At 36.2% G+C, this 19,438-nt stretch overlaps 1 protein-coding gene across 5 annotated transcripts in view; it reads right to left on the bottom strand.

Annotated features, from left to right (window-relative positions):
* Window positions 1-4,573: 4,573 nt before the first annotated feature.
* Window positions 4,574-19,438, bottom strand: part of DOCK9 (dedicator of cytokinesis 9) — a gene marked incomplete at both ends in the record, with an annotated part of 103,442 nt that continues 88,577 nt past the window's right edge. For 3 of the 5 annotated variants that reach the window (XM_080341218.1, XM_080341219.1, XM_080341221.1), the window contains 8 exons: window positions 4,574-4,696; window positions 8,377-8,515; window positions 8,705-8,805; window positions 10,076-10,266; window positions 11,730-11,940; window positions 14,115-14,261; window positions 15,758-15,871; window positions 16,222-16,344. In XM_080341218.1, the coding sequence (XP_080197344.1) occupies window positions 4,574-4,696; window positions 8,377-8,515; window positions 8,705-8,805; window positions 10,076-10,266; window positions 11,730-11,940; window positions 14,115-14,261; window positions 15,758-15,871; window positions 16,222-16,344 (1,149 nt within the window). Of the gene's footprint in view, window positions 4,697-8,376; window positions 8,516-8,704; window positions 8,806-10,075; window positions 10,267-11,729; window positions 11,941-14,114; window positions 14,262-15,058; window positions 15,095-15,757; window positions 15,872-16,221; window positions 16,345-19,438 lie in introns of all 5 variants that reach the window. The other 2 variants (XM_080341220.1, XM_080341222.1) reach the window with 1 other exon arrangement.

Raw genomic sequence — 19,438 nt, 5'->3', positions numbered from 1 at the left:
CTATGAAGCCTGTTCCAGTGTCTGACCACCCTCTTGGTAAAGAAATGCTTCCTGATGTCCAGTCTACACCTCCCCTGGCACAGCTTTGAACCATTCCCACATGTCCTATCACTGGATACCAGGGAGAAGACCTCAGTACCTCCCTCTCCACGTCCTCTCCTCAGGAAGCTGTAGAGAGCCATGAGGTCGCCCCTCAGCCTCCTTTTCTCCAAATTATACAACCTAAAGTCCTCAGATGCTCCTTCCAGCCTTTTCGCCAGCTTTGTTGGCCTCCTCTGGGCACATTCAGGGGTCTTCACATTCTTCTTAAATGGTGGGACCCAGAAGTTCACACAGTGCTCCAGGTGAGGCTGCACCAAGGCTGGACAATCACGACAATCAGCCCTTCTGACCAGCAGGTTGCACTGTGTTTGTGCTCCAGGATGGGATTTGCCCTCTGGGCTGCCAGGGCACATGCTGCTGGCTCATGTTGACCCTCCCATCGACCAGCACCCCCAGGTTCCTTTCTGGGAATATCATAATAATCACCTGAAAAATTAGACAAAACATCATAGTATCTGCTGGTGAAGTACACAATAAAGTTGTTTTCAGCAAATTTTCTGAAACTGTGCTCATATTAAAGATCTTGCCTGGGCAAATGTTTCATATACATTGAAATTTTTAAAACTTTGAGAACCAGTGCATTACGACCACCCAGATCAGCCTGAATATTTTAATAAGAAACAATGGAGAAATAGATTATAATACTGTTCATAAAATGTCCACTCAGTACATTTAGTCCATGACTTCGGGCTCCATCTGGTTATGATGGTCACTCAGGACTAATTCCTGACTACTGGTCTCATTATCCCAGCACTGCAGCTGATAATTTGCTCACCTGGATGACAGCTGGAATCTGTTTGCTTATCTCGCAGCTCACTTTGGGACCAGGTGGCTTCTGCCTTGTGTATGACTTCTGTTTCTTCCCTCTCCTGTTCTTGTGGCTGCTCTGCTGCACAACAGGCTGCCTCTTTTGATTCTCCCTCTTGCTCTCAGGAGAAGCTTCTTCCTCCTTCATTAAATGAGTTGACTTCTCCATTCTTTCTTCTTGATTATTGGGATGACTGATACATTAATAGTTGAGGGTTCTGAGCAGTGCTTGATAGGCATATGCCAGGCTCTGGCACAGGGAGATAAGTTGTGCCTCTGGTGTAGCCAAGGCATTATGTTTTTTTTCAAAGATTTTATCATTTCATCAAGATCCTGCACTTGTTTGGGGTGAAGTCCCAGACTCGGTGCAGAAAACCCAGAAATGCCAACCCTTCTCATATTCTCACACATGCCTTGCTACTCCTAACCATGCTGCCTTGGGACACAGCCCTGTGTGATATTCCTAAATAATTAGTTAACCTTAGGGAAAGCTGGAAACATGTTCTCGAGACATGTTAACAGTAGTTTGGTTACCCAAGGATGCTCAAGATACCAAAGAGTTATTGTAAAAAGGGAGAAAATGTCTATGCCGCAGGGGTAATTGCTAATTGTCTTCATGAGATGGTTCTTGAAGTAAAAGGAAGGCAACAATGTAGGGCCCAGATATCAGGTTAGGCTCAAGGCCAATGCTTTTATCATAGTTCTCCCAGGCGAAACACAACAAAGCGCTACACTGCGCAGCAAATGGCAAAAGTCAAATATAGCCTTTAACAAGCTCTCAAATTCGATCCACGGCAATAAAAGGGGAGCATGGCATTGATCAGATAAACCAACACCAAGAACAAGTAAATCAACATTGCAACCAGCAACTGTGGAACATAATAATTATTAAGCTCCCTCTTACATATGGAGGTCAAATCTGTTATCTCAACCCCTTCAAGCCCCACACTGGGTGCCAAAAAGGACTGTTGTGGTTTAACTTCACACAACCACTTGCTCAATCTCCTGCAGCAGTATAGGGAGAGAATCAGAAAAGTACAAGTGAGAAAACTTATGGCTTAAAATACAGTTTAACAGGTAAAAACAAATTAACAAAAAAACAACAACACAACCCACAAACAAAACCAAAACAAGTGATGCAAAAAACCCCAACTGCTCACTGCAAACTTTCTCCACAGTTTAACACTCTGCAAGCCCTGCTCAGCTATAACTAAATCCCTGTGTTATCAACACTGTTTTCATCAAATCCAAAACATACCACCTGCTGTGAAGAAAATTAACTCTATCCTAGCCAAAACCACTACAGAGCCCAAGTCTTTATAAATAAAATAACCCATATTAGATAGCTAATTTACATGTTGCACAAGTAACTGCAGAAAAGGAAGGCAGGTACAGTATGAATTATTGAGGAGATAAACCCCAACAATTATAGCCGCAGCATATCTAAAATGAAAACAATACATTAGAGGGTGTGGTGTGTTCTCTCATATAACTGTGTCATGTAACTTAATGAAAATAAATGTATACTTCAGAGTTGAACACGTGCTCGTCATTACTACTACCCTATGTCAACTTACATCAACCTTTTGTCAACTATATTTCACTATTTTTCAGAGGCTAATTTTCAGCAGGTAAGCAAAACAGATACACATATATTTAACTGTGTATCTATATACATAGATACATATTCAATTATGAATACATACTACATGAACAGGTTGGTTAGCAGATACAACTCTGTCAAATTGAGGTCTCAGTGTAAAATGTGTTGTACAACCGCAGGAAATGGTCAGTTCTGCTTCCAGGGCAAAGGGGAAGTTAGAAAAAGTGTGTTAATTACAAGAAGCCATCATGACACACACAATTTCTATTAATAGATTGCTCTAGAAATCTTCCTGAATGGCAAAACAACTTCATAGGCTATTTTCTCCTAATAATGAAATACCTTCAGAGACTAACTACATCAATACGTAACAAAGTATTCCTATACATATTTCCACAAACAAACCAAAAAGCGAAAGCATATAGGGTGAGTTTTTGTTCGTGTTTTTTGCTTGTTTTTGCTTTTTTTGAGGAAAAGAATTTTAAACAAACAGGAAACTTGTTTCTGAAACATAACTGGAAAAAGCAGAATTATCCAGTATTCCACTGCCGGGATGACCTGTTTTGGAAAAATCTTTGATAAGTAATGGCAACATGTAAGTTTTGTGCTGTACTACAGAACATTATGGACCTTACATCATAAGGAAAAGATGATTTTTTTACTGTCATTTGATGAAATGTTTTGAAGACTTCCTAATATTAATCATATAATAACAACCTTTAGTTACTGTAACATGCTAATTCAGTCTAATGTGATGGATCCAAAACTGATGTCTTAACTAATAACCTGGATTCCCTCTATTGACAATGAATATGAAATACACCCTAGAAGTGTCTGCATCCCATACTTAATCTGCAAAAGGCCTTTTTTTTCTTTTGATCAAGCTTTCATCTTTCCCCCCGTTAATCTAAAATAAAAACCAGAGCACACAGCGAGAAAAGTAACTATTTTTTTCCTTTTAATATAGATGTAGTACAGAATGTTTAATTACAGCAGGACAGTGCTTCCAGTTAAATAAAATTAAAAACCTTTATTTTCCCCAAATATAAAATTACTAAATTAATGTCTTAAAAGAATAAGGATATGGAAAAAGCTTTAAATTATACCACCATTTACCATAGTAACCATGACCACCAATTACATACTCCATTGCTTTGGCAAAAAAAGTTTTTTTCTTTTAATAACTGCATATAAACCTAACATAGCAAAGACTGTATACATCTTTATATTGCACTTATTTATATACAGGAATAAAGGAACTGTAAATTCTGCATATACTTGGAATGAGCAAATTTTCACAATAAACTGAAAGCAGAAGGATAAAAGCTGGTATGAATATTAAAAAATGCTTAGAAATGTAATACATTTATGTACAGACTGTATGGACTGTATTAACAAACAATATGTACATAACAATTTTCTACTATTGATATTTTAGTATAACTCAAGTGTTCATTAATACAGACCTTTGGTTGTATTTAGTTGTTTAATAAGATCTAAGCTCACTACCTCCAAAATGCAACGAGGTATAAAATAAAGCACAACAATTTGCCAAATGGTACAAAAACTACTATTGTCAGTTCATTAAACCCAAGAAACTAGTGTCTCTGTCTAGCCCCAAAATAGTTCTTGTACTTGGAATCAATCTCTATGTGCCATACACAAAAAGAACACCTGAATGTTACATATCTGCAAAAGTACATCCCACAACACTTTTTTTGTAATGTGCAATTCATTTTAATAATACTTTCTAATGAAAAAGAGAAATTAACTTCAACTTTGTAATTTTCCAACACACACTTCTGCAATGGCATTGCGAATATTTTTAAGTGTTACCAGCAAGGTTAAAAAATATATGTGCACCTCCCTTACTCTAAAAGACTATTACCAGTAACTGCTATTTGCTAAGTGTGCTCAGACATTCATATGAATTATGCAGCTTGCACGTGCCCAACATTTAGCTTCAAAATCATCCTGAGTTTGCACACAAAGAAGCAAATCCACATACTCAAAAAAACCCCACCCCCAAACCAAAAAAACATACTTTCCTTTACAAAACAATCATGCAACTGAAGAAGAACTGGGCATCCCATGAACTGTTGTGCTTGTTGGAGTTCCACTTATGGCGTTGAAAATGTGTAGCGAGTTAGGCATAACACTGGCCTTTTCTTCAACCGGAGTAATCTTAAAATGGAAAACACGCATTTACCAAAATGTTACAAAACAACACAAGCATTTATAAAACGGCTAACCTATTTCATTATGTGCTGTTTATCGACCTTCCAGTACTTTCTCAAATGCACAGAACTTCTTTTTGAGGACAGCTACTCTGTTCAGCCATCCTCTACTACATCTAGGAGGGCCGTAGTTATTTCTCCAACATCAGCTCTCCTAACTTAGGCGAAGTGTGGATAGCTTCTGTCATTTCTCTTATTAACTTTCAACAGAAGTCTCACAAGAACCGGCATTCTTTTTGCACCCCTCCTCCCCCCTTTTTTTTGACTTAGAGGTATGATTTGAGCATTTCTTATCAAAAGCTATGGAAGCACCAAAAGGACTCCACTCTTAACAGCTATAAATTTCGTGATGCTAGGATTAGAAATATTGGGGGAAAAAAAGGAATGATATCAAGATGAAACAAACTAAGTGCAGAAGTAAAGAAAGCTAATTACCATCCCATCTGATCATATTGGTAAGCAGAACAGGAGAAAAAAGAAAAATCTGTTAAGATTCTTGTCCATATTTTTCATAATAAAATTTTTGCAGTTGTTTAAAACCCACACTACTATAAGCCAGCTAATAGTTTCTTCAATGGCATTAGAACAAACATTATGAGAAGCTCTTTTTCCAAATACAGCAATAGGCAGGCACATAAAAGCGATATTTTTTAAGTTTTCAGTGAAGAGTTTCATGACTCTAAACCTTAAGGGAACTGATCAATCTCATTAGAAACCACAAACCAACCGAAAAACTAAACAACTAAATAAAAAACCAAAACCTGCAACACCAAAAACAAACGCACACCAAAAAACCCCAGCCACCCAACAACACAGCGTGGTTTAATTATTTACAACTAATTGCATTTGTATAAAAAGAACACAGTGGCAGGCTAAGAGCACACTTCACTGCAGTCAGTGCTGTACTTTCATATTCTGTTGACACTTTATTAGATGTATCAGCTGTTTACCCCTTCTTCTCTTCATTTACTTGCTGACAATATGATTTACTCCTCAAGTTTCAGCCACTACTTGCTTTTTCTTATCATCAGTCTTTGGAAACTCATATGTGAGCATTTTTTAAACATACATATCTTGCATTGAGTTCAAAGTATTTTTTCTTGTGTACAAGCTGTCATTATATCCTTTAATATTCCCCTGATGTAGGGAAAACACAAATCTTTCATTTATTATCATTAAATTACTTGACCAAAACAATTATCTCTTTCCCAAATGTCTTCTGTACAGCTGTCTAATTCTTCCATTTACTTAGTTTATCTTAATCAGCGGTCCAGTTATCTCCCTTTCCAAAACCCCCCACTGCTTTCTGCTTTTCAATACATCACATTGAAATACGGTCAAACTGTCCCATTTTTGCCAGCTAAGCAATCTGTTTCCCTCTTCCAGGGGTCTTTCAAAACTGTTTTCCTGTACGTGCATATCTGAAAAACATTGTTGTGTGGTATTTTTTATTAAAAACAAAACAAAACCAAACCAAGAAACCCCTACCAACATAACTAACTAATTAAATAAAAATCCACCACATAGATTCTGTGAAAATGATGTAACTCCCTACAAACCTTGTTTCACAATATTCTCTGTCATTGGTGGCTAAAATAACTTATTTTTGTGGTAAGCTTTTCCCTGTCATAGTATAACAAAGAAATAAGAGAACGAAAATAAATCCTATGCACTTGCTGTATTCCTGTGCTTCACTGAAACTATATCATAGCACAGAGGTACTCCTAGCACAGTATCTGAGAAAATCACATCAGGAAATAATTGAGAGCAAGAAAGCATGTGAAGTGAACTTCAGACACTTGACACACTTTTGAACAGAAAAAAAAATTGCCATGAAAGTTCTGGATATTATCTAAGCAAGGGTAGAATAAAGGTAAATTTTTCTTAGATAAGGCTATGGATAAGCTGTTATATCAGCAAGCTGACTAGCTTTTTGAGCAAGTATTTCTTGGATAATAATAGAGGAATTTACACATGACAAAAAACACTAAATGGGTAAATTCATTGTACATCTAAAAGATGCAATCCTGAGAAAAAGCTGGAAGATTAACAGACAGCTAAAATGCCAGCTAGACTGAATGCCTCAGGTAGGTCTTAAGTTTGATTTTTCCTGTATAATTCGATTTCTGAGTAACGCTTATAATTTTTGTATGGCCAAGAGAAACTCAGGGCTCCTCTTTGTATCAACTGGTTATCTAGACTAGGATGCATTGGTTCCTAGACTAAGAAAAGCTGCTGTTATGGTTATACATCTAAGGAAGTCTCATAGACATGTGTATTGGTAAGGTAAAATATTATCAAAAAACACAGGTATTTATTGTGGGCCAGAAAAACAAGTCTTGAGGGTTAAGAACTATGAGCCACTCTACCACTCTGGGAAAAGATGATACAAATACAAGTGGATGAATAAAAGGAATCTGAAGTGATGGATATAATGAATAAAAATGTCAAGAAGTCAAGGATCAAGCATGAATCTGTGTGATTTTCTGTGATCTTCAGCCTTTCCTGTCCTCCTGTAAATAATATCCTTGGCTCTGAAGTCAAGAGACATTTCTACCATGGATCCCAGATGCAAGGTCCTTCATCTCACCCCATGAGACTTCTGGTTTTTCTTCTCCCATATCTACAGTTTCTCTTGAGTGGATTCCCCTCAAGAAAATGTATCTTGAAAGACGTTAAACTCTTTCTTGCAAGAGTAAAGGCTAAGTTTGCACCTCAAATCCTTCTACAGTTACCAGGAAGTATAGACTAAAATGAGCTGTTTGAGTCACTGAATAGAAACCCACCCCTGTAACTACAGATATGAAGAAAAAATGACATATATATTCAAGTAATAAAATTTGTTTGATCCTTACTGTAGTCTTCCTCTCCTACAAAAAAACCAGGCTGTTGCCAACTAGATTTACTTTCTTAAAATCATAGAATCATTTCAGTTGGAACAGACCCTCAAGATCATCAAGTCCAACCATTAACCTAACTCTAGCACTACATCATGTCCCTAAGAACCTCGTCTAAATGCCTTTTAAACACCTCCAGGGATGGTGACTCCACCACTTCCCTGGGCAGCCTGTTCCAATGCCTGACAACCCTTTCTGTGAAGAAATTGTTCCTAATATCCAATCTAAACCTCCCCTGGTGCAGCTTGAGGCCATTTCCTCTTGTCCTATCACTTGTTACTTGGGAGAAGAGACCAACCCCCTCCATGCTACAACCTCCTTTCAGGTAGTTGTAGACAGCGATAAGGTCTCTCCTCAGCCTCCTTTTCTCCAGGCTAAATAGCCTCAGTTCTCTCAGCCACAACTCATAAGACTTGTGCTCCAGGCCTCTCACCAGCTTTGTCTGCACTCTCTTAATGAGGAAGACTTCATTCTGAAGGCCAAGAAAGCAATTGCAGAAAATTCACAAACATAAAAAAAAATGATGAGATTCTTAAATTCCATGATATGCTTATACTCCAACAGAAAAACATACAAATGAAAAAACCCAACCAAAACAAAACACCAAACGAAGCAAAAAAATCCCAAACCCAGTCCTTCTGTCTAAAGCATGACATGTACTTCTTCTAGTGGCTTCACATTACAGCTACATTCTGAATGCTGGTACATATAATTTAATTTCAGCACATACTTGCTCATGCATTATTTCAGAAAGTTCTTTTGCCATTTCTCTGTAGTTGGCCTTCATTTCTTCTTGATATTCCAACTGATCTTCCTTTATAAGTCGTTCATTTACACCCAGAGCATGCCCACAAGCTTCAACAAATTGCCTGATTTAAACGAAACAATGAAGGAAGATCACAATCAGGAATACAAAATCCAAAAGATTAATTCAAAGTGCCAGCTTAAAGAACATTTTTAATGCAGTCAGAACACTATAAGATTTAAAAGTTAAAAAAAATTCTTATTATATCAGCCCTGAAAATAAAAGTAGTATTTTTTTTTCCTGAAAAACGTACCTAAAAACTTCCTTTAGTAGCTTTACTTTATTGTCTGGATATCTTTTGGTGCTCATGTCATCTAAGAAAGCTCTTGCGTATGCTAACGGACCAGCATTAACCTAAAAAGAACAAGAATTACAAGATTAAGTCAGTTCTCAGACATATTTTCTAAGCAATAACAGGTACTACAGGTGTCTGTCTGATTTGCTTTTCTCAGGAGAACACAGTGATTTCAAAAAAGCTGGATTTATTTCATAAGAAAACTGCTGGAGTTGGAACATACAAGCAGGAGAGGTTTCTGCAGCGCTCTCTATGAACCTGTCCAGGCACAAAGAAACCACTTAAATGATGTGGCAAAGTAACAGTCGATATTGCAAATCTGTCATCTCTGTTCATGAAATTAGGGTGGGAAAATGAGGAACATAAGCTCAATTCTACTACTGCTTTGTCTGCTTATCTATTGCAAGCATTCTTCCAAGCTGAAACTTCTGCAATAATTAGCAGAAATTTAATTGCGCTGTTGTGGCAGCTACATGAAACTAATTATAAAATGCTATTAAATGATTTCTGACTCATTATTATTTTTTATTAACAGTAACAGCCCCTCCTTTCTCATCCTAAATGCTATCTTGACAACTTGCTGATTCTGGAACATTGGTTGGGTTTTGGTGTTTGGTGGTGGTGTTTTGGGTTTGTGTGTATTTGTTTTTTCTCTTCAATAAGACAACAGCTCATTTCAGATGACTCTGTTCCCTGTGCTTTTGATTTGAATCAGTTTAAAATAGCAGACTAGCACTTTTGTCATTGCATTCTTAAGACCCCTACCATATCGGATTCGTACATGCTACAACTGCTTTATTTACCCTATTGTGGTGAATCTGATGGTTTCTTTATACATTCAGTTCTTGCTTCCCCTAGGCAAAACTGAATATTTCACAGTGAGATTTTTTTGCTATTACCCTCCCCCTATACTTTGCCAGTCCCTCTTCATCTCCCTTGGGATCTTACCAAAATACAAAAGCAATGAAGATGATGTGTGAGCAGACCTACATCTAGGCAAAATATATTAATTCCCCCTTATATGTGAAGTCACAATTTTATTGTAATTTCAATTTTAACCCAAAACCTGGTGAGGCTCAGACCACCACAGATTCCAGAGATGAATCTTAATCCTTTCATGCAACTGTCCATGATTGGTGTTTTATTATACTTTTAATTATACCTTTATTGCTTTTCCTGTTCTCATAGTAACTGCAAAAAGGGAGCATACTTCTTATTTGGGACATTCTTGAATATACAGAATAGGAAGTAATGATAAAATGCTAACTACAAGATTTTTCAGGGACAGAGGTGAGCAAAAGAGCTGAATAGCAAAGTCCATGGTCTTACCTGAACGCTGACACTTCCTTGCAGCTTCAGCTGCAATTTGATCATATCAACTTCAGTTGAAGAGCAAAGCTGTCGAAGTTCTGCAACTTTTTTACTCATTTCATCAATGGCTACTTCAATTGGGTTTAAATCAGTATGGTGCTGGTACATTACTGGAATGCGCTTTTTCACGTATGGGAAACAATGTATAGCTACCGACAGAAACAAGTTTAATATAGTCAGAAGTGGGTTTGAATAAGGTACTAAAATTTCATTTTGACCTAGTTAGTTGCTCTATTTAATAGCATATTATATAATTAGAAATACTACCAAATATACAGGGGAACCAACTATCAAAAATGTATATATGCACCCAAAGAAAGTGACAAAGATCATGGTCACTAGCACTAGTAATAATAACCAAGAAATAAACCACTGGAACTTAATTCATATAAGAACTGTAAAAAAACTGCTTATCACCCACATATCTCAAAGAGGAGAAGAATTAAAAATAGTGAGGCTATATTTTCTATTTCCTCACAAGTATTAGCTATAGACAACTGACCACTACCACTATATTAAGATGGTGATGTGGAAGCTCACACTTAATAGAGACAAAACACATAATAGTCTTTTTCTAAGAAAAAGGAAAACTAGACTCCACATTCACAAGTCTTGAGGCTTAAGGAAAAAATACAAATAAATTATTTGAGTATTACACTTTGAAGAAGTCAATCTGAAAGACTAATTTTCACTATGAGAAGTATTTTAGCTGACAGCTATAAAGGACTTTCAGTAGGTGAAATGGAAAATCGTGTACAGACCAGAATTAGATCATGTGAATTAATGCTCGAACTTCCAGTCAAAGCCCAACTTGTTATTTCACAAATTCAGATTACATTTTATACAGAAACATCGCCAAATGCACCGTAACAATTATCTCATTTAAAAGTGTAATAAAATGTTCTGTATCGCTGAGCTAAATATATTTAAAGTTTGAGCCTATGGAGAGACAGACGGGCACTCTTCCCTTCTAAAGCTGACAATTGAGAAACTAATGCACAGTGATTAGTCCAAAGTCACAATGGAACAGAGGCTGGAAGTAAAACCAGAAGCTGTCTTCAGGCTCTCTTAGCTGCTCTTAGCCAAAAGAATTTAACATGTCCAAATACTGAAAGAATGTTGAAAACCCCCATTCCTGAACCAGCAAACAATACCACTGCTCTTCAGTATTTTATAGCAAAGACATGCAAGCACAAGGAAGGGTGAAGGGAGAGATGCAGACATTCCATTATTAAAAAACAAAACAAAATTACTTAAAAGTGAAGGATAATTAGAATATAGTCAAATATGAGATTTTACTCTCTTTTTCCAATACTTAGTGGTTAAGAAACCACACAATGATATACATACTCTCAGACAGTCTTTTCTAAGTGTTTGTATATCACATTTTGGAATATTATTTTCAAGTATGTACTAATCTTAAAAGGTTGTTTTGTCTACCAGTATTTTGGTAAACTTTGCAGTTCTTGTCACCTCTAACAGTCACATCTGAAATCTTCTAAAGGATTTTTTTCCTGAAAAAAATACGCAACATATAGAAAAACCTAGTATCAAGGATTAACTATAAAAAAAGAACACCAGTTTTCTTCTAAATGAAATTTCCAGTCAGTACCTGTCAAAATAGTCCGTCGCTTACACTGTTCTTCTACTCCTCCTTGTCTTTTGCCAGTTTGAGTAAAAGGCATCTCAAACATAAAGCGACGAATGTTATGAGTCCTTTCAAAATCTGTTTTTCTTTCTTGCAACTCTTTTTCTTCAAAGTATGGAATTACATGTGTAACTTGAATATATGCATATTTTGAATCTAAATCCTTAGGATTTACCTTTAAAACACAACAACAAGAAAAAAAGCTGCATTGTGAATAAAGTCGATTTAATTGTAGTCACACAATTTTCAGAAGTCAAGTTTGGTCTCTTAACCTGTAAATTACTGAAAACACAGGAAACATTAATGCTCTCATAGAAACTGAGTGCTGAGAAGCCCTAACTATTAGGGAGATAACACAGCTAGATGCATTACAACATATTGCGTGTTTTGTGTTTGTTTGTTGTTGGTGGTGTTTTGTTGTTGTGGGTTTGTTTGTTGGTTGTTTTTTAAAAACACTCATCGATAATTGCTATAAGCAGAACTGCACGCAAAAACATAATACAATTATGCCCATGATAAACACTGGAAGGCACAGATACAGAAAACCCAGAAACAAATACTTGTTCTCCATGGCAGCTGATACAATGCTAGACTGGTGATCAAAAATTGCTAGTGATAAAGAAATAATTAAAAACAAGCCCCTACATTGCAAATAGTTCAGATATCACCACCAGAAGGCACTCCTTCCAACACGTCTGTCTCAGGTCTCACACTCTATGAGAGTCTCAATGAACAAACAGATGCAGGGCAAATTGAAGGCTTCGCTATTCAGTTCATTTTGTTTCTAGAACTGGATGAGTAACAGCCTCATGGACTGGCAAATCTTTAATTTGGTAAAAGCAGGAACTAGTCCCCAGTATCAACACATAGGGCCTCCTAAGACTTTGACCAACCAGGTCCCTAAATGGACCAAGGTGGGGTTTTTTTTGTTGTAAATTCTCCCAGCCATGGGATGATGAGGGCAACCTAAACCTGTGCATCTTTCTAAGAGTTGTTACCTACCATTCTAGTCCCACAACAAATACTCATGTCTGCCTGTCTCTGAGCCATTTCACTTCTGTAAAGTAAGTGGGGAAAAAAACCAATGCAAATACACACATGAAGTCATCAAGTAACAATTGGAGGAAACTGGAAGCAGAGCTAGGGTCTCCCTGCTATTACTCATTTTTATTGGGACATGCTGCGTGATTTATTATTTTTTTTTTAAATCTAGAATGTTTTCAAGATTATTGGACTGGAACTTAAGTGGTAATTTATGTACTCATCCTGATAAAGCTGACATAAAATGTTCCCTATAAATGCTGGCAAACATATGCATTATAAATAATTGTAAAAAAATAAAAATATTATACTGGAATAGCTGTGAAAAACTGAGATTATAATACGAATCTCTTGCCTGCTGTGAAATGAAATCTAGTTCTCACATAAGTCCTCCTCTCCTTTTAAAGTTCCAATACTGAAAAGCCCACCATTGCTGCAATTTCAGGCTGAGAAGCACAGAACTTTGTGATCTTACTGGCAGAATCAAGGAACAGAAGAGACATGAAATTACAATAGGATAAAATCACCATAAAGTCTAAATCCTAACAGAAGTTAAAAATTGGCTGAGGAAGGGAATGAAATCCTGTGTAAGCTCATCTAGGTGTTCCTGCTCCGGCAGGGGGATTGGACTGGATGATTTTTTGAGGTCCCTTCCAATCCCTAACATTCTGTGATTCCGTGATGGGAAAGCAGAGAAGCATCAGCATATGGGATGCTGTAGCCCTCTTTGGTTCACCAGTTTGGGAGCCCTCAATTACAAAGGAAAGCATTTCCTATGACAAATCTAGATTTAACCAGATGACTTTGTGTGAGCATTTTTTTTAAAGTGTTTTTAAAATCGAACAGGCTCAGAGACATAAGCAAATGACAACAAGAGCAACTGATACAGAATTACAATGTTATTTACATATGGCACTTTTCTGCGAAGAGGGGGCTGTTTCTTAATTCGGAAAAGAGTTTGGGCTCTGTTCTGCTCTCAAGGTGCAGAAAAGCAAAAGGCTTCCAAAGAATGACTGTGCATGAAATGGCAAGAAATATAGCTAAAGATAACACAGGATATGACTATAATCCAAACACGTTCTAAGATACTATTATTATATTCAGAGGTGACACTATGGAAAGTAAGGTTTTTGGTTGTTCTTAAAGGTAAACTTGATAGGAGATATTTCTCTCAGTCCCTTCAACCAGCAGAGTTTTTAGACACGTGTGTTTTGTGTTAAATGAGTAACAGACAGTGATCCTACAGTATTTCAAGTGGATAAGTGAAAGCAATATATTCAAATTTTTTAGAGAGAATAAAGATCATACTTTGCCAGAATCCTGAATCATTTTGACATTTTCAGATCCAAATTTGTCAGAGTAGAGCTTTTGTAGTCTTTGGGAAATTTCTGAGAGAGGTGTGAGTTTGGGCTCTTTATAGATATATTCCTTTCCATCTTCATCCTCAAAGAATCCCTGGAATAAAAACAAAGTAATCAAAATCTTGGGAAAAAGAGCACACAGGGCAATGATTAAAATGAACGTAATGTGTGTGGTTCAAAGCAAATTTAAACATTTAACATCAGGATTCAAGCAAATGTAAATAAAGAGAAATCAAAATCTAAAAAAGGTTTCCTAAGAGGATTAAAAAAATAAAGACAGAAAAATGTAATTATCTACTACAGAATGAGCAAAATATAATGGAAACACACAGTTAATATTGTAAAGGTTTGTTGTAATTTGATGGTGTGCCAAGCCTTTGAGATAACTTTTCTTCACTTTTATTTAAAAGTGAACTTTTCGCACTGTTTCACTTGCCAAAACAGGTTTTTTGTTACCCAACAGGACTAGTCGATTCACAAGTGAGTATTGCCAATGGTTTACACAAAAATAATCTAAGAAAATTCTTTATGTAGTAATAAAAAATTACAGAAAATTAATTTATAGCAAAAATAATCTTAATTTTATGTTATTCTGTACTGGCATATACTTATTTTTATTACATAAAGCATTTGTTTTAAAACCATAACTAAATGTAATATAGAGCACATGGAAAGTGAAACAGGTCATTGGTTTAAAACAACAAGCCATGTCTGACTTCATGTTTGAAATCAGAAAATAAATATTTTTGTCATAAACACAACAGATAAAATAGAAAAGCACAACATATCATGTATAAACACAGGCTAGATTGACAAAAATACCCACAAACTAAGGTGAAATGCAGTAGTTTTTACTGCATTGCTTGCTTTGTAAGCGGTTACTGTAATTACCTCAACATCTGTTTCACTGTCTGTAAACTGGTATTGCTATAAAGTTATAAAAGACAACAGAATACAAGTGAAGTTATACTGCTCAGAGTATTTTACAATTCCCCATGCTCAGCTGAACAATTAGCAACTGGGCTATGCGCGTAGAAAGTGTATTACTTGACACTACTTGCGTGACACCGAACTGATACGGATGCATTCTAGACGTATATTAGAAGATGTGAAGCTGTCCAACACACAGCCAGCACTTTTGTTCGAAGCATGCAATACTGATGCAGAGAAGAGAGTGATTTGCTCTCTAAATGGAATTTAATGTTATTTTTTGAATTGCAATGGCTATTGACGCATACTGATCTAAGAAGCAGCCTTGCAAACCACACTGTAGCACTACAGATGTTAAGTCAATACATTGCTACGAACTGACGTTATAGAAAACTTACCGCTGCCTTAAGGTAGTAAACAAAAGAAGAAAAAGAAAAAAAAAGGCAAAAAATTTACTGAGGAAAATAAGGAAGAACTGCATTGGAATTGATAAATGTTTTAAACTAAATTATCACTGGTGTTTGTTTCTTACAGACCACACTTCTTGTGCTTTTTATGTCATGGTATCAATATAGATGATGAAATTTTATATCTTGTAAAATAAATTCAGGTTTTTCTTACTTCATAGAGCAGACAAATGAAAGTTAAATAAATACTCACCTGTCCAAAGAATGCTACCCTGAAATAAGTTCCCAGCAGCCTCTTGCCTGTATGCATAACTTCTGTTACTTTACTGTATGCTCGATGAAGAGTGTCATATAAATGAGCAAGCCTCTAAAAATAAAAGAAAACAATAATGGGGTAAAAGAATAACATAGAACTTTCCCATCTTAAAACAACAATGAACGATATCCTTGTAGTTAGTAACTAAAAGGATTGTTTCATTGAACAGTAGTAATAGGTTTAGAACTTGTATCAGAATGACAATATGCAAGATTAATTTTTATTATTTATATTTAAAGAAAAACATTTTATTTAAAATTAAGCAAAAATTTCAACATATTGATATTTCAGTTACACTTATAAAACTGTTGTTCTGCTATGTACTATGTGTCATACAGTTAGGCTAGAAAAACAGGGATTTTTTCTTTCTTGCTTATATTTATTTATGATTAATTTAGTACCTCAAAATCTCTCCGTTTTTCATAAATGGGAATGATAAGTTTATATATGTCAGCAATGAGTTCATAGCGTTCTGCCTTCCAGAGTCCATCAGCACACTGCTCCAACAATTCCATCAGCACATCCTAGATTTGGGTACACATTTGAAAAAGTAAAACAATTTGGTGCTCACAAAAAGCATGGGAAATAATTATACCAAAGTTCTTCCCAAAGAAGAGATATGTTGCCTCAAAACAAAATTATCTACACATAGTTATTTGAATTATTGTGGCAATATAAAAATCACTAAAAGCAAAGAAAGCAGAATAGTCTGAGTGTATGCATGTACTCTTTGCATTTACCAGGAAGAGTGTTTTTCTTTTAGACACTCCTGACCTCTTAAGTCTACAAATGACACCTGTATAAGAACCCAAACTTGTCTTACCTTGTAACATGTTTTTTCCCCACAACAAGTGTTGTTCCCTTGGGGTTTTTTTAATATTGCACAGAGAACATTTATTTTAAAAAGGCAGCTATACACACACCTGACTGTAATGCTTCTGAAGGAAACTACCAAATAAATTACATCGACAAGAAAACAAAAAAAGATATAATATCAAAATCTGTACTCAGAAGTAATTATCTAGGTACAAGAGCTGAATTTGGTATACCTGGGTCCAGAATTAAAACACACATAACAATAGTTAGAGAAGCTGAGAAGTCCTGAAGGGTTAAAACAGAGTCACAAATAAGAAACTATCTTGGCTTTGTTGGGTTTGATCCTAATACTCTCACAGCAAAAAGACAGTTATTTAAGATTAAATAAGAACTATGATTACCTGTACATTAAAACAGAAGCATGCATTTTGCATTAGTCACATCATAATGTATAGTCCATTCCTTCAGCTTGTTATCACAGTATCACAGTATGTTTGGGATTGGAAGGGACCTCAAAAGATCATCTAGTTATACTACTTTATTTTCCACAGATTTAATTTCTACTTCAATAAGTGCAGCAAAACTAAGATAACATTATTACTTTGCTGTATTTTTCATAAATTCAAAATTACCTGGCTAACTCCATTAACTGAATTATCACAATGTTACTGATACTACGGAACAGCCTAGAGCTCCTGTGATGAAGCTGTCATATACGTGGTCACCGTTTCAGTGTGACAGAACCACTGTGAAGAAGCCCATTCCCATTCATATACTCGGTCCTCTTCAAATGGCTGGAGGTCCAAGAGCCTCCACAAGAATCCCAGTCTAAGACTGAGAGGCGTCAGAAGACACAACAGTTCTACTTCTTGAGATCTTCTAGTACCACTCTTCCATTGCAGTGGTAAAGCCAGAAAATGAAATAACTCATCCTTAGAAGGGATAAAACCGAGAGCAAAAAAAGACTGAAAAATACCACCCTTATGCTTGTGCTGCAGTGGTCCCTAAAACAACCCCTCTTCTCCCCCAGTCATTATGGGGCTGTACAGGCTCCCCAGTATCTCCATCCTCAGCAACCAGGTGGGGAGAACTGAAAGACCAGTGTCACTGCTGGACCACAAGGACTCTCTGTCCACCACCACCATTTCACAACAAAGATCTTAACTCAGACACCAGAGGGCAACCAAATGCAGCAAAACAGCAAAATTTTGTTTGTGCACAGGAAAAAAAAAAAACTAAACAGCAAAAGCTTCATGTGAGAGAGCTAAAAGGAGAGAGGAAAAGACAACAACATGTCTGTGCCACCTGTCTCAGTGCTTATCCATCCTCCTGTTCTGGTTTTTTTCCATATATCCAACAAGAGTTCTTGCAACCTCTAAGAATGGCCTCTTACTTCTATTAGGCAGCTCTTCTAAGAGTCTGCTCTTCCCCAAACCACCTTAGTAACCTGGACTTTTCCCAGTTTGTTGATATCTCCCTTGACTTTGAGGGGCCAGCAAAACAAATAAATCTTTATTTTTTTTTCACCTGTCTAGTTTAGGAAATAAGTTAGGGTAACCCTGGCCTGAGAGATTATTATTTTAAAGTAAGAATTAAATTGAGAATTAAAAAAAAAATTTAAAAAGTCATTTTTTCAACTGAGAAGCATCATAAAGTCTTAAGACAAATTTCATTTAATTAGGAAGACTTTATGTAAACTGGAGAATATAAAAGATGTTTTGCTCCTTTTAGAAACATGGAGGGATCTCCCTCCAACCCCCCACACTTGTAATTACTCTTTTGGAGATATAAGTCTACAGCAACTAGCATCCAGGGAGATCTCAAGTTTTAAGAAAGAAATTCCACACAACTCTTGTTATCACGTACAGAAGGAATTCCCATCAGAGCACCGTTTTGCTCAGCAGTAGTAAGGTACGGCTTGAAATACATGTTTCTGCTTTCTAATTTCTCTACCCAACTGATCTGGCATATGACTTTTTTTTCTTCTTAGACTAATATAGATTTGCTTACATAAGAACATAATAAGAAAGCACCTCATATATGAATATGTTCCTGTCCATGAAGCAACCTGTTTTGAAGTACTTCTGTAAAATACCAGTCATCTTAATTTATCCATGATTTTCAGTCTACTAAAACAAACCAGTTCTTCCCTATTATTACTATTCCTGGGGTGAACTAGAAGAAGTTATTTGAAAAACAGTAACTTTTTTCAATATTTAATCAGCTAGACCACTACACAGTTAAGTTTAAAAAAGGTTGCATGCAGAGAAAAATGAAATTTGGCAATATTTGATCCCTCTGCAAGCTCTGCAGGCTTATAATTTCACTCTTGGCTTACTTCCATTCCATGGAAATACTGAGAAATGGAAATAAATTCATGTAGGGTTCAATGACCTAGAAAAAGCAGTGTAGTCTTTTTGCAGGAGCTGCCTAATTAGAAAAAATAAAGGCATTCCAATTTACAAAATACAAAAGAATGCAGCTCTGACAAATGGTTTGTCGGGTAGACACTGACCAGAATTTCTAACTAAAGTTTCTGTCAACTGTAGTCGCTAGAAACCCACTTCTTGGCTCACTTAGAGCAGCTTAAGTTTTGCTTTGAGTAACATGCTAAATTCCATGCTGGTTCAGGGGAATGTAAAGAATACAGCACATAAATTAAAACAAACAAACAAATAAAACCAATCAATCTGCTATTGAATGCCTTTGGAAAGAAAAAGAAGTAATTCCAACTCCTGCCTTCCCAGTGTCAAGTCAATAATGTTTGTCTTAAAACTATAGAGCAAAGCAATACCAGAACTT

The sequence above is a fragment of the Nesoenas mayeri genome (assembly GCF_963082525.1).
Source record: "Nesoenas mayeri genome assembly, chromosome: 1".
Classification (NCBI taxonomy): domain Eukaryota; kingdom Metazoa; phylum Chordata; class Aves; order Columbiformes; family Columbidae; genus Nesoenas; species Nesoenas mayeri.
This window is presented reverse-complemented; position numbering and strand designations above follow the sequence as displayed.